Source organism: Anser cygnoides, chromosome 4 (assembly GCF_040182565.1).
Source record: "Anser cygnoides isolate HZ-2024a breed goose chromosome 4, Taihu_goose_T2T_genome, whole genome shotgun sequence".
Taxonomy (NCBI): domain Eukaryota; kingdom Metazoa; phylum Chordata; class Aves; order Anseriformes; family Anatidae; genus Anser; species Anser cygnoides.
This window is the reverse complement of record NC_089876.1, coordinates 12,446,122-12,459,894: the sequence shown is the minus strand read 5'-3', so window position 1 is coordinate 12,459,894 and position 13,773 is coordinate 12,446,122. Positions and strand designations below refer to the sequence as shown.

The window sequence follows — 13,773 nt, the reverse complement described above, 5'->3', positions numbered from 1 at the left end:
TGTTCTTATTTGAAGGATGTTGTGTGGCAGTAAGCCAAGCTATAAGGAAAAGGCCTATAATTCCCTGTAGTTCCTATTCTGTGGTATCCAAAAGAATAAACGTTTATCATGTTTGACCTCAGCAGCATAAAACTAGTAGTTAGGATTCAGCCCTTAATTTTCTTGTCTAGATTCTTGTGCCTTTTCTGCATTTTAGTCAGTTCTCTATTGCTTTTATAATAGCTTCTCAAAAAATTAAAATGATTAAAAACAAATTTCTGTGAAACCTGTTTGTCAGACATTGAATCTCAAGAAGCTACGATGCTTGTTGATAAGCGATGTGTTTTTCACATTAGCAAGTTGCAAATATTGGGCCTTGAAATTAGGTCACTGTGGTTATTGTCCTGCTTTTTCCACTTGAACTCTAGCACTAACTATTTTCTGTGGTACAGCCCACAGGTTCTAATGTAGTATTTCACTTGAAATACAGGATTTAATTCTAGTTTCTTTTGGAAAATCTGCTTTGGATTAGTAATGTCAGCATTAAAATTAGTAAAAACCACAGCCTGAGCACTGAAGCTGGTTTTACAATTCAGACAAGAGCATATGTAGGAGTGAAAGGGGCTGCAGCAGTACACAGCCAGATGTGAACCTCTTAGTTCTCCGTGCATGTTGTTCCCGCATGATGTCTGGGTGTTTTAACTAGTGGGGAGAAAAGATATGTAGCCACTTGTAGCTGGGATGTACGAATGGGTTGATGTAAAGGGTAGTACCGGTTGTCCCAGGGTCCGTGGATATGTTCTACTGCTGTAACAGCCTGCTGCTTGTAGAACTGTTGTATCTCTTTCCTAGGTTCCCATTGCCTTTTTCCAGCTCAGGTCAGTGTGAGGGCATGTCATTACAGATTTTTCAGTTTTCTGGGGTTGGATATAATTTAAATTACTTGAATTATTATTATTTTCAGTATTTCCAACCTCCCTGTAATTCCATGAAACTTAAATAAAGTTTCCATGGCCTGAAGTCTGGTTCAAAGATATCTTTTTTGGACATCCATCCAAATGGGGAATAATAGCTACAGATGCTTTCCATGTAGGTCAGGACCAGTTCTGTGCTGACACCAGATATCAGTTATCTGGTCTCCCAGCATGCTAATCAGTCACCACAGTTGGCTGGAACTAATTTATGAATGCTGAGCCCTGAAGCATTTTCACAACATTGTGAATGAGAGAAATGATTATAATCAAAACTGACAATCTGGCATCGTATCTGGGCAGACACAGGGGCATTCACTGAAGGTTCCTGGGGAAATGAGCATAATAAGTCTGGAACTAGCATCCTGCATGACAGATTTAAAAATAAAAAATAATAATAAAAAAAACAATGGTGAAGAATAAAATATGTATTTAGACTTTCTGTTGAAAGTTTGAGGTATGTATCTTTGAAGTTTTAGGTAGCAAAGTAACTATGACAAAAGCAGAAGCCTCTCTAAGACTTTCAGAAAGGGGCACAGATTATTACCCCCTCCCTACACACCCACACCCAGCAAGTTTGCCAAAAGCTGCGCTTAGTGCCATACTTGCTGTTTCTAGTGGTTGAGGTTAAATAAAATCTTGTACAGGTCATAATATATTGACAGGTTTTAAACTAGGAAAAAGAACAGTAAAGAAGGTCAGCAGCATGTTTAATCATGTGGGCCAACCCACTACATGTGAAATATCTATTTCTTAATAAAGCTTAGGGAGAGAAGCTTTCACAAGAAAAAAATATCTGGAAACTTTCCCCTTATTTTATTATTTTCTAGGAAGAGTTGCCATCCTTCAGTGGTTTTTTTTTGTTTTTTTTTTTTCCAGTTGTTTGTTTGTGGTTTTTTTGGTTGGTTTTTTTGTTTGGTTTTTTTGGTGTTTTTTTCTTGTTTGTTTGTTTTAAACTAGTGTTTGTAGTTCAGAGTTATTTGAAATAACCTTGATTGTACTCTTACATCCAACCTCTGAAGGCAAGGTCGATGCTTACAGTATTGAAGAGATGTGAGCATAGCCACAGCATCCTGCCTTCCTCCTGGATCCCACCCTGTTTGATCTCCAATCTGTTCCTGAGCTCGGGGACTAGAGGAAGCCCCAGGAGCCTGGCCATCGCTGCTTGCACGGAGTTGCACATGGCTCACTCATCCAGCTTCCTAGTGCCATTTCAAAGCCAGGATGTGGCAAGAGGAAGACTTTGAGAGAAGCAAGAGTATCTTTTTTTAATCCTCCAGCTCTAGCTGCCTTGACGCAGGATTCTAGGTTGCTGCAAGTGTGTGGGGACAAGAGTCATGCTTAGATAGTATTAATCATGATGAGGAGTACCTCATCACGATCAAAATCTCTGCTGAGGAGTACCAGGTCAGTGTCTATATGGCAGTACATCTTCCATGCCTGCTACCTGGTTTCAGTGTAAGCTGGGGAAATCGGTGCACTGTGCAGCATATTCGCTTGCTTCCCCTCCCATCGCCCTGCCCTTCTCTTTTCGATAGCACTCAGTACAGACAGCCTGTTATCCCACTTTTGTCCTGGATGCCTTCTTGACAAGTGATGTGTCTGGGTAATACGCTGCGATCTGAAATGAGTTTGCAGCCTTTTTGGATAAGACTGAAATGACATTTATGTCCTGTGTCTTAACTTCACTATCATAGGTCCATCAGTTGCTTCAGGAGGGACAACTGGAATTTGTCATTGGAGGGCAAGTGATGCACGATGAAGCTGTGACACTAATTGATGATCAGATTTTACAGTTGACAGGTATGTGTATTTGCATTTAGCTTTTGTTTTTTGTTGTTATGACCTTGGGGGTGGTTGCTTTTTCATTTCTCCAGCCCAATTTTGCTATTATTTTTTTTCTATTCTTTAGGAACTGATTAAAGTATTTCTTACTTCTTATTTGCTGATGGGTCATCTGTATAAAAAACATCTTTGCATTTAAAAGAAAAAAAGAACGACTGACTTGTAGTTTAATCTATGTCAATTATAAACTTTTTTGAAACAGAGGCCTTTTTAATTTGTGTCTGTTGGAGGGCTTAAGTTCCTGCAAAGATAGTTATGGTGAAACTGAGGGTTTGAAAAACTCTGGAAGAAAATACCTGATAACGATTCAGAGTGTGAGGGGATTGTATTGCTTAGGCAAAGTCTTCTGCAAGACATGGGCCACAGAAAGTCACCAAGGTCATCTTAGCTTAGCTGAAAGTCTTGCTTGATAAAGAAACCTCAATTATAATCATTAACTACAACCTCTGTTAGAAATCGGCGCTTATTTCCAAGAGATATGCTGTCTCCCATTTTAATTTTCTAGCATCTGCTTCCAGCCATTTGTATGTTATGCCTCTCCATCAGGTAGCATAAAGGGTCTTTTAGTATTTTGGCTTGTCTCCGTTTGGTTAAAGAAAAAAAAAATAAAAAAGGACACTTCATGTCACCGTCACGCTGTAGATGTCTACAATATGTTATGAGGGAGTGGTGTGGTTTTGGAGGGTAAGAGGATATATTAGCACCAGCTGGCTGTCGTGGCTGATACAAACCCTGCCTGTTTCAGGGCTATACGCTGGGCAGCTTTTTACAGGAGAGTAATGCAGTTCAGACAGCAGCGTTTCCACTTGCTGAACCTGACTGCGCAGTAACACTGGCCATGTTCCCTGCCTGTCAGTGTTTATCGGGAGCACAAGGAGAGCAGCTGATTTGCTTCTCAGTGAGTCACCACATCGCACTCTGGCCAAAAGGAGGAGGGAGAATGAACATCTTCTTTCAGCTGACTTCTGTATTTATAGGTGGTTCTGAAGGCTTTGTACGTCCAAGCCAGGATTTTTCCAAAGAAAATACTTATATTGACTGTAGAGTCCTTTTCTTGAATGCTAATATAGCTTCTTATTTCATTGAAGTTAGTTGCACAAATCAGTATTTCTAATCTAATATTTAATTCTGTGTATAAACTAAATTTTGTTTAAAAGAAGATTCAAATTTACTAGTTAATTTAGCAGGAACAGAAATATTAATGTATTTTAATATCCCCATCAATTTTTCCTGAAAGCACTCAGCTCAGTTTCCACTGTTAGGAGTACCTGCAAGCAAAAGATGTATCCTTGCGTTGTGTGTTGAGTACAGCTTGAAAAGAGAAAGCCAATGCAGACATTTGGGATCTACAACTTATATCTTCTCCTAGCTGTGTTTTGGAAGGGTCTAGCAAACTGTGCCAAAAGTGTGCTTCAGTGAGAAGAATTAAAATAAACTCATTCTTTGAGAATGTTTTCACTAAAAACGACATCAACCGTGGGAAAAATGAAGTGAAAAGAGGGTACCTTGCAACCTCAGTTACTTAAATGTGGTCTTTGGAATGGAAGTAATACAAAATGAGCAGAAGTGGTTGCATGTTCAAGTAGTTATGTGCACAATTCCAGAACTATAAAATTAACATCTGCTTTTCTCTCTTTTTTTTTTTTTTTGACAATAAGAATCATAGTGCAATATACTAAAGTCATTCCTAAAAGCAACTGCTTATCTGGTTGGTATACTTTTATTTAAATGGTTTGCCTGAGTTGATCCTGTTGGCTGGTCTTTCTGTTTTTTGTGGATTTGTTTATTAATTGAAACTCAATTTAATACTATATTAATAACATTAGTTGTAAATCACATCTAACAAGATTGCTGTTAACCTTTAACTTTTTCTGGTTTTTATGATCTTCAGTCACATTCATGTTAGTTTTGTTCACTTGTTCCTTTGCCATTCACGTGAGACTGAAATTTCCTGGGACGTGTCTGATTTTTAGCAAACACAAACTCAGACTTGAACCCATCAGTCTTAACGTAATCTTTCTCTAAGTAGTTTCCCAGGCCTGTCTCTAATCATAATTTCTGTTTGTTGTTCATCTTTTATGATGTTAATAAGTTATACTTGGCACAGTAAAATAAATATTGCCAGTGTGAAAGTTTCTGTTGTGAAACATTAAATTCCTGAAACTTTAAATGCTTTGGAAAACATCAGCGAAGAGCTATCCTTTAAGTGCTTATCTGTAATACTACATGCATATTGCACTGATAAAATAGACTTGTAGCAGTGTTCCTAATGTAAACAAATTTTGCTTTGCAGAGGGCCATGGGTTTTTATACGAAACTTTTGGGATCAGGCCTCAGTTTTCTTGGCACGTTGATCCTTTTGGAGCTTCAGCTACAACACCAACTCTTTTCGCTCTGGCTGGTTTTAATGCTCATCTTATCTCTCGAATTGACTATGACCTGAAGGCTGACATGCAGAAAAACAAGGTAAAAAATACCCAAAGACTGAAAACTGTGTCAGCGTGTCCTTGTAATAATGTAAGCTATTCAGTTAAGAAAGGCATCCCAGAGTTGTGCAAGAAAATGTAGGTATTTCTTCTCTAAAAGTAATACGCCAATTGCACGTTGGTAATGGTAAAATATATTGTGTCTGTGTAATGCTGTCAGTAATATCTCTGACTTCTGGTCAAGAACAAAATATAGTCTAGCCTGAGAAAGATACAAAATGTGGGCAGGTAGGCAAAGAAAAAGTGGGCCTGGAACCAGGACTGTTAGAATTGGAGGCTTTTAGGATGGGTTTCAGTCTAGCCTGAGAAAATCTTAGATATGTCATTTTTCTGAACACAGCTTTAAAGTACAGTGTGTGTGTTTGGGGCTGGTGGCTGTCATGCTTGGAGCATTTATTTGTGGCTGTAAAAGCGATGATACCAGGTCTGTCAGCGGTGTAGCTAAACGCTATTTTGCTGCATTCAATTTCTGTTTCAATTTCTGCCTTCTCTTGATCGAAGTGTCCCAGATGCAGTAAAGATTTTTCTCTTCTTTACACAGTGTTGGGTCCTGCCTTGTCAACAATTTTATGCCCTAAATTATGTGCAATAAAGGGCTTTCACTGGTACAAGCTGGGCATTAGGCAAAGATTTTATGAATGTTGCATGAAAGTCAAGCATCCCTGAAGAAAACAAGATTTCTGTTGAATTTGATGAAGCCAGGACCTACCACCTTAAGCTTGCAGTGTATTGTGATTCTTCCTTTCTGCTTTTATGAGCTTCTGAGAATCTTTTCCCGTCTAAATGTTTTCAGGCAGCTGACAGTCTGGGGACTTCCAAAATGGTACTTTTGTGCTTGTCATTGGGGTAATGGTTTCTTATTTTGCTTGTTTTCCAGAGGCTACAGTTCATATGGCAGGGCTCTCCTTCTTTATCTGAAAGTCAGCAGATCTTCACCCATGTCATGGATCAGTACAGCTACTGTACCCCATCGCAAATACCTTTTTCAAACAGGTCTGAAGATTTCTGAAATAGGCAGAAATATTGATTGCTTCTGAGAGTTTATATGGTCAGAGCTTAAGCGTTTTCTTTGACTGTTTTCTTTCAACAGTATTCTTCTGCTTTGCTTCACAGATGTGTGGTAGGTCAAGGAGGTGTCTAGACTCTGTAGATCTGAATCAGAGTTATTAAGCACCCCCCTGCTACCTACCATAATATGTGAAGTTTGCTCATTACCTAACAATTGAATCCTCAAAAGTGACACTTTCTACTGACAGGCATTATAAATGCTTCAAAATATTCTCAGACTTTAATCTTTTCTACCACCAGGAGGCTTAGAGCATGGGTATAACTTTCATCTACATATATATTGTATCAGTTCCTATCAAAAAATAAATATAGAATAAAAATGTGAAACAAATCAGTTACTATAAACAGAAAATATCCAAAGCAGGACTGGGATTTTTGTTTTTCTGCCTGAAAAGTTAAGATTTAAAAACTCCAGGAAGCTCAGCAGGGACTTGGCTATTGCTAATTGACTGTCTATGGGAGATTTTCAGCACTATATTGGGCTGAGATTGTGTGCATTATCAGTGTATAAAGTGAAGAGGCTCAAATTTTCCATTTACTTTGTGGAAAAACTCTGAGAGCTGTGAATTGAAAACTTTATTTATTTCTGTCTTATCCAGTAATCCACACCATGTAAACAAAGTCTACTTGGGGTGATGTCCTCATTGGTACAGAGCTTGCTGGTTTGTTCTGTGATTTCTTTGTTCTATGCCAGTAAGCAGCAGGGACTTGGGAAGATGCATGGTGCAAAAATAAAACAGACAGCCTTTCCCCTACCACACCCCTAAATGAACACTAAAATCTGAGCATTGGCAGTGAATAGAAACTGAATTTCTTGCTCTTATTTCCTACGTGTCTGCATTTTATCCCAGCACCTCTCAACGTGTTTCTACCTGTTAGATGAATAAATCCTGTTTATAGCCTATTGCTTTCTTTTTCTACTTAGATCAGGGTTTTATTGGAATGGATTTGCAGTATTCCCAGATCCACCAAAAGACGGTGTTTATCCAAACATGAGTCTCCCTGTTACAGATACCAACATCCATCCCTATGCACAGGCCATGGTGGCAAACATTAAGGAGAGAGCGGCCTGGTTCCGAACAAGTGATGTTTTGTGGCCATGGGTAAGTGCATCGTCATCAGTGTTTGCTTGAGAAGCGCCAAGTACACCTGCAGAACGGACAGGAGGTAGTTGCTTCTTCGCTACACTGCCCAAATGCAAGTTCAAACCACATGACTGTAAAGTATTTTTCTAATAAGTGGGGCCTACGTGTCTGACTAGTGAATATTTTTAAAAACTGGAGCTTTCTTGTACAGTCTGCCAATTGTCTAGCAAGTCTTCCACCCTACTTAATATAGAAAGAGATGTAACAGAATTGTAAAGATATCCTCTTGACAAGCTACGTACTACGATACTGCATCCTTTTTCCTTACCTTGTATTGTCAATTTCAATGATCTCTTTACATTACTGCTTGGCACAACATAATTCTGTGTTAACAAAAATGTTAGTATTACTGGAAAATATACTGAGTATTAGGTAGACAAGGTATTTTTGAACTGATATGTTAATCTTTTTTTTTTTTTTCATACAATCTTTGTATTTTAGTTAGAAACAGAAGCATATCCCAGCTGGGTCATCCAAACATTCTTTTCAGCAATCTGCTATGTTAATTACATCCTCCATGTACAAATCACACTGGTATGCTTTTAGCTAGCTTTAAGTCATTAGAAAAGAAAAACTTTGCCCAAACTGAATGTACAGTCTGTTTTTGAAATTTGATAGATGCTGTAGGTCTCATAATTACAAATAAAATACGTGTTCTCAAGGCAGCTATTTTACCAGAATATCTGTTGTCACAAAGAGCAAACATGTTCTGATGAATGCAGTTTTCTGAGTCATCGTTGTTTCTCTCCTGTGTCTGTGCCACTGTTACTTATATTGTGCTGGATTTTTGTTGTTTTCTGGTTTCGTTGTTGTAGGTTGGGGGCCTGGGTTGTGGGAGAGGGAGAGGAGTGGGCTATAACACTCTGGAGCGGTGGCGCAGGGACAGTTATGCTAGAATGGGAAGGAGGGAGTCTGGAATGGTGCGTTTAAATTCCAGTTGTCTTGGTCCAAACCTGCAGTTTTGCAATAACGTAAGAAAATTTCAGTCTCTGATTTGCTGACTTGCATTGCTTTGTGATTATTACTCTGTTTAAAGTTTGTTAAAGTTTGCTACCCATTCAGAGCAATTTGTGAGAGAGTGGAAAGAAATAGATACCTGGATACCTCTGTAGCTAAGCTTAATTTTTTTCATACTTACAGCTTGAAGTACTTGGATTTTTTTTTCTCCAGTTAAGAATTAGGAAATAGGCACCTTCCCGTTTCAGGTCAGACCTCACATCTTGACTATTGGCAGTTTTGTGATGAGCTATATGGACAAACAAGTGTGTGTTTGAGATCTGAAGAGCCTGTTTGTGCAGGAGGTGCCACTGGGCTGTGGTGCAGTGTAAACTTTCAAACCTGCCTCTCTAGAGACTGTAGAAAGATGTAGGCGGGAGGGAAGGAGTTGTCTTAAGGACTGGAACTGATCCTTGAGATCTCATTTGGCCTGTGTGTTTAAACTAGTTGTACAGTAATGCATAACATTCCTATGTAAAGTTTTGTTCGCATAATGAGTGGATGCAATGACAGAATGCAGCAGGTTCTCCTGGATATCCTTGTTCTGCAGGGCTGTTCCATTAAGCTCAGTTCCTTAATGAGTTAAGTCACCAGGTTAAAGTTACTGAACTTGTTAGGTAAAAGGTTGGGGTGAAAGATGGGATTGCAGAGAAAGTAGAGACTCCTTAGACATCTTCTTTCAAACAACTTCTAATTTTTGAAGACAAATCACTGAGAGCATCTTTATTTTGAAAATGAGATCAGGATATTTTGTAGCACAAAACGAGTTGACCTCTTGTGCAACATTTCTGTCTGAAGCACAGAGACATGAAAATGAGGATGCATTAAGCTGGTGTCAGTTAAGCTTCTGTTAAGCCCTTTTTTTTGTGGAGAGGAGGGTTTCTTAACGTGTTACTGTGCTTCAGACAGATGCCTATACTGTAACACTGATATTCAAGAACATACATGCCGTGGCTGAGTAACTCGTTTTCCTGTTCGGGTGCCGTAGCTGAACAAAGACATTCTTATCATTTTTTTTGAATGTTTGTAGATGCAGATAGTATGTATCGAGATGCCTTCTACAGAAGGCAGAGGTTGTGCAAGCATACTCACAAATGAGGCTTTGCTACACTGTGTATTACTTCACTTAAAAATCAGGATGAACATCAGAGGTACTATAGTCTACTGTGGAGGCAGGGGATCAGCAACACAGTGTGACATTTGTACTGGGGGGTTCACTTTCCACAGTTTTTTTTACATCATCTCCACAACACTTCCTAAAGCTTATTTTCTGCTTTTAAGAAAGCTTACAGAACTTCCTTGTTTTCTGCTAAGTGTTAGAAATGCAGTGTAAAAAGAAACAAAGGCCTCTCTTCTAGGCATATATGCATGCATTCTCCAATTGCTGCTACGGAATTTTACGTTCTTGCACAACATGGTGCATCAACACACTTCTCCTTATCTGGAAGGAGCCGGTCAGCTGGTTATCAGCTGATCTGTACAAGTGACCCTACCCCTGCGTGACGTTTTTTAACGAAAAACTGCTATATGGCCAGTAAAGATAGAAGAAATACCAGTTCAACATACACTATTGTTAAAAATATCCTTCTAAGTTACATGACCCAAAGTTATTTTACTGTTCTGTTTTCTGAATTTCAGGGCTGTGACAAACAGTTCTTTAACGCATCTGTTCAGTACTCCAACATGGACCTATTGTTGGATTACATTAACAAGCATTCTGATGAGTTTGGAGTGACCGTCCAGTACGCCACTGTCAGTGATTACTTCCAAGCAGTGCATAGCAAAAATCTCACGTGGGAAATCCGGGATTCTCAGGACTTTCTTCCATATTCAACAGGTAATTGAGTTAAAAACTCTGTAATACCTGTCCCAAATGTATATATTTAATAAGGGGAAATTGAAAAAACAAGAGAGAAAAGAGCAAAAATACGTTCTTATATTTATTTACACTACCGGATCCCATAAAAATATGACAAAGTGATCCAAAGCTAGTGGTACAAGAAAGATGGTAGGGCAGTGGTTGGAATATTTCTTTGGGACAGCTAGAAGCAATGGCTGGAAAAAGAGGTCCTGAGAGTACAGAAATAGGAAAACTTGGCAAGAAATCTAACTTGAGATTTTTGTTTTGCTGCCTTTGAGTAATAATAGATTGCAAAGGACAGCTAAGCATAAGGCATATCCATGAGTGTGTCATGTCATCTAACTTTTTGTTAATGACCCAAAGAAATGGATATATGCTGTATGAATTGGTTTCTGTTACAGTGAAAACAGTGAGCAATGAGATAAGCCTGTAGGCCTAAGCCACCTGGCTGAAATTCAGCAACATGTATCAGGGGATGGATGAAGGAAAAATACTGCAAACTGTATAGCACACTGTGAAACAGTTATCAGGGAGCAGTAGCAGCAGAAGTGCTTCACAGAGGTGTGTCAGCATAAGGTGTAAGCCTTTCATAAAATCAGAGGGGTCTTGTTTGACATCTTGAAAGCAGAAATCCTAGAACACTATTCTGCTTGAATTATAATTTTTGAGTAATTTGGTTCATGTTTAGACATGAAACTTGGAAATAATTGTTTTCTCTTCTTCCCACGCATCAGCATGCACAAATACCTGTAGTCTCCTAGGCGTTCTGCAGTATTAAATGTGTGTTAGACCTCTCTGCCTCTTTCCCCGAGGTGATCTGTAATAGGACACACAGGTGCTACAGGACCCAGGGAACTGAAAGGAAACTAATAAACCAAAAGATACCATGAAACAGTTGGCTGCACGGCCAAACAGAGCAATGTCCTGTTATTACTGTTTAAAAAACCTGGTTTGTGCACAAATTAGAGCAGAGATGAGAGCAGTGACACGGCGTAATCTGTGAATGTCTGAAGGAGAAGTGTGTCGATTGAGGAAGGGAGGAGCAAGTGAATCTGAAAGCTGAGGTTCCTGGTTCCTTCTGTGTTAGTGCAGTGGAACAGGGGTGGATCAAAGTGAAACAGTTGGTGCGGAGGATTTGATGTCCACACTCCATGCATTTCCAGGAAAACTAGATGGAATCTGGTCACGTGGACTAAGTGCCCATTAATGCTTGTCACATACCTTCAGGTTTATTTCAGGTTTATTGTAACATGAAAGGAATCCAGTTTGTGAGCTCAAAAACTTATAAATCAAGTAAAACATAATAGGTAAAGGTGACCAGTGAATTCATCCAAAAGCATGTTACTGGTCAAAGCAAACACTATGGCAGCTGTACCCACCCAAGTCTCTTTAGCTCTAGGAGAAAGTCTTTTTCATTAAAGAAAATTGATTTAAGTTCTGGAAGAAAATGTGTGAAGCCTCAAAAAGGAAAAATAAACCTTGTATTTGTGAAGTTCCATAGTACAATGCAGTTTATTCATTGAAGTTGCTTGTTGCTTGCTTGTTACTTACTGCACTATATCAGCTCTTCAGATAGAGCTGGGAGTATATGAAGGCAGGCATGCCATAACCAACATCCCTTTAATTGCTTTCCTCAGTAAACTTACCCTTGAATCTTTTTTGTTTTAGGCCTCACATATCAAAGTATACAGAGAGAAGACAACAGCAACTTCTCAGTTTTGAAACTCATTAGTTTGTTTCATTGCAGGCATAAAATTATCATTAAAATACCTTTTTATATAACCATAGCTACCACTGCTTCATCACATTCTTGACACTGGATGTATATCTTGGACTATTATGACCTAAATTAAGCTTATATATCCAATATTCTGTAGCATGTCTGTTAACTTTTAAATGAACAAAAATAACCATTGCTTCCTGTGAATCACTGCATGGACTGATCCCTGACTCACTCACCTCCCCCCAGGGATCGTGTCATGTCTAACAATTTGCCGATAAATGCTTTGCCAGCTCTAACTGCTAATATCCTTTCGCATCTGGGCTCTTACGGGTATCTTTTGGCATAACTTACAAGCAGTAGTCACTTGTCGCTAGCCTGCATAACAGCAGCACCCATCATGTTCCAGGTGGGTGCCCACACATAGATGCAATCTCTTCCGCACATGGATGCAATCTCTTCCCCAAACGTCTTACTGTGCCTTGCAATTGCAGGATAGATTTGAGTGCACTTTCTCCCACATACTGTTTTGCTTCTTGATGATTAATCCTCTCTCATTCTTTCTATGCCATTTTATTATGAGTCACTTGTTGGGCTCAGTGTCACTTCTGAAATATTCCTTGGAAGCTCAAGTTTTAAGTCCCAGAGAAGTATTTCCTTCTACTCTATGTTCGTTGTACCATGCTGCTGTGCATATGCAACACTTGCTTGTAACATTGAAAACTCTTTCAATTCCTGGCATTTTTTCCGGCCCAAAAGAATGACCTACGTTTTTTGACCAAAAGATCCTGTTTTCTAATTGTTGCTTTTAATTATAGGGTGATAGCAGATTGTTAGCTGTACATATTCACTTTAGAAAGCACTGTCTGCAACTTGTATCTAGAAAAACAATACAGCAGTCGTTTATCCATTAAAAAAAACAAGTGACTAAGATTTGGAGGGTTTTAAAAACGTATAACTTGTTTTTCTAGTTTACTCTGTAGGATACTGGAACACGTTAGCAGAAATGAACCGCTGAAATACTTTCTACTGACCACTTGAGGGCATATTTTGGTGTAGCTTGAAGCACTGCAGTAGTATGGGGTCATACTGTCACATCACTGTTTCTACTCCGTTTTGAGGATGTTAAATTTAAGATCAGTCCTTTCATCTGACTTAAAGTTGGGAGTATGGAGGACTCATTAACTTTATTAACAAATAACATGCGTCAGTGAAGCTTAAAAGGTGTTTTGTGCAGACAAAGAAGAAATTTCTGCAGATACAGGTTAATGTAGCAGGTAACAGCTTTGTATCAACAGTCATGTTGCTAGGCCTGTAGGAAAGGCTGTACCCTTCCAAAGGGGGTGTTTAAGGCTCTGTTTCTTTGTAGGGCTTGTGACTATTCCCTTTGGTGGCTGATGTGTATAATCCACAGCAGTTTTCATGAAAGAAGCTGTATGGTACTAGCCTAACGAGCAATAACTGAAATACTTTTTTGGCATGTATTGGGTCTCTTCAACTCTTAATAGAGCCATTTCAAGCATGGACTGGGTTTTATACTTCTCGAAGCACGTTAAAAGGAGTTGCAAGGAGAGCAAGTTCACTGCTTTATGCTGGAGAGTCCTTTTTCACACAGTATGTCCGGCAACACCCAGAAAGTTCTATTTGCAAATGTGGAGCCCTAAAGCAACTTCAGAGTCTGAGATGGGCAGTTTCAGAGGTA

The 13,773-nt window shown here is 39.1% G+C and overlaps 1 protein-coding gene across 3 annotated transcripts in view; it reads left to right on the top strand.

Moving 5' to 3' along the window:
* Positions 1-13,773, top strand: part of MAN2B2 (mannosidase alpha class 2B member 2) — a 30,069-nt gene that overhangs the window by 4,765 nt on the left and 11,531 nt on the right. For 2 of the 3 annotated variants that reach the window (XM_066995633.1, XM_048046236.2), the window contains exons 3-8: positions 2,648-2,753; positions 5,089-5,261; positions 6,159-6,274; positions 7,275-7,452; positions 10,129-10,327; positions 13,580-13,770. In XM_066995633.1, coding sequence (XP_066851734.1) covers positions 2,648-2,753; positions 5,089-5,261; positions 6,159-6,274; positions 7,275-7,452; positions 10,129-10,327; positions 13,580-13,770 — 963 coding nt within the window. The remainder of the gene's footprint in view (positions 1-2,647; positions 2,754-5,088; positions 5,262-6,158; positions 6,275-7,274; positions 7,453-10,128; positions 10,328-13,579; positions 13,771-13,773) is intronic. The other variant, XM_066995634.1, reaches the window with a different exon arrangement.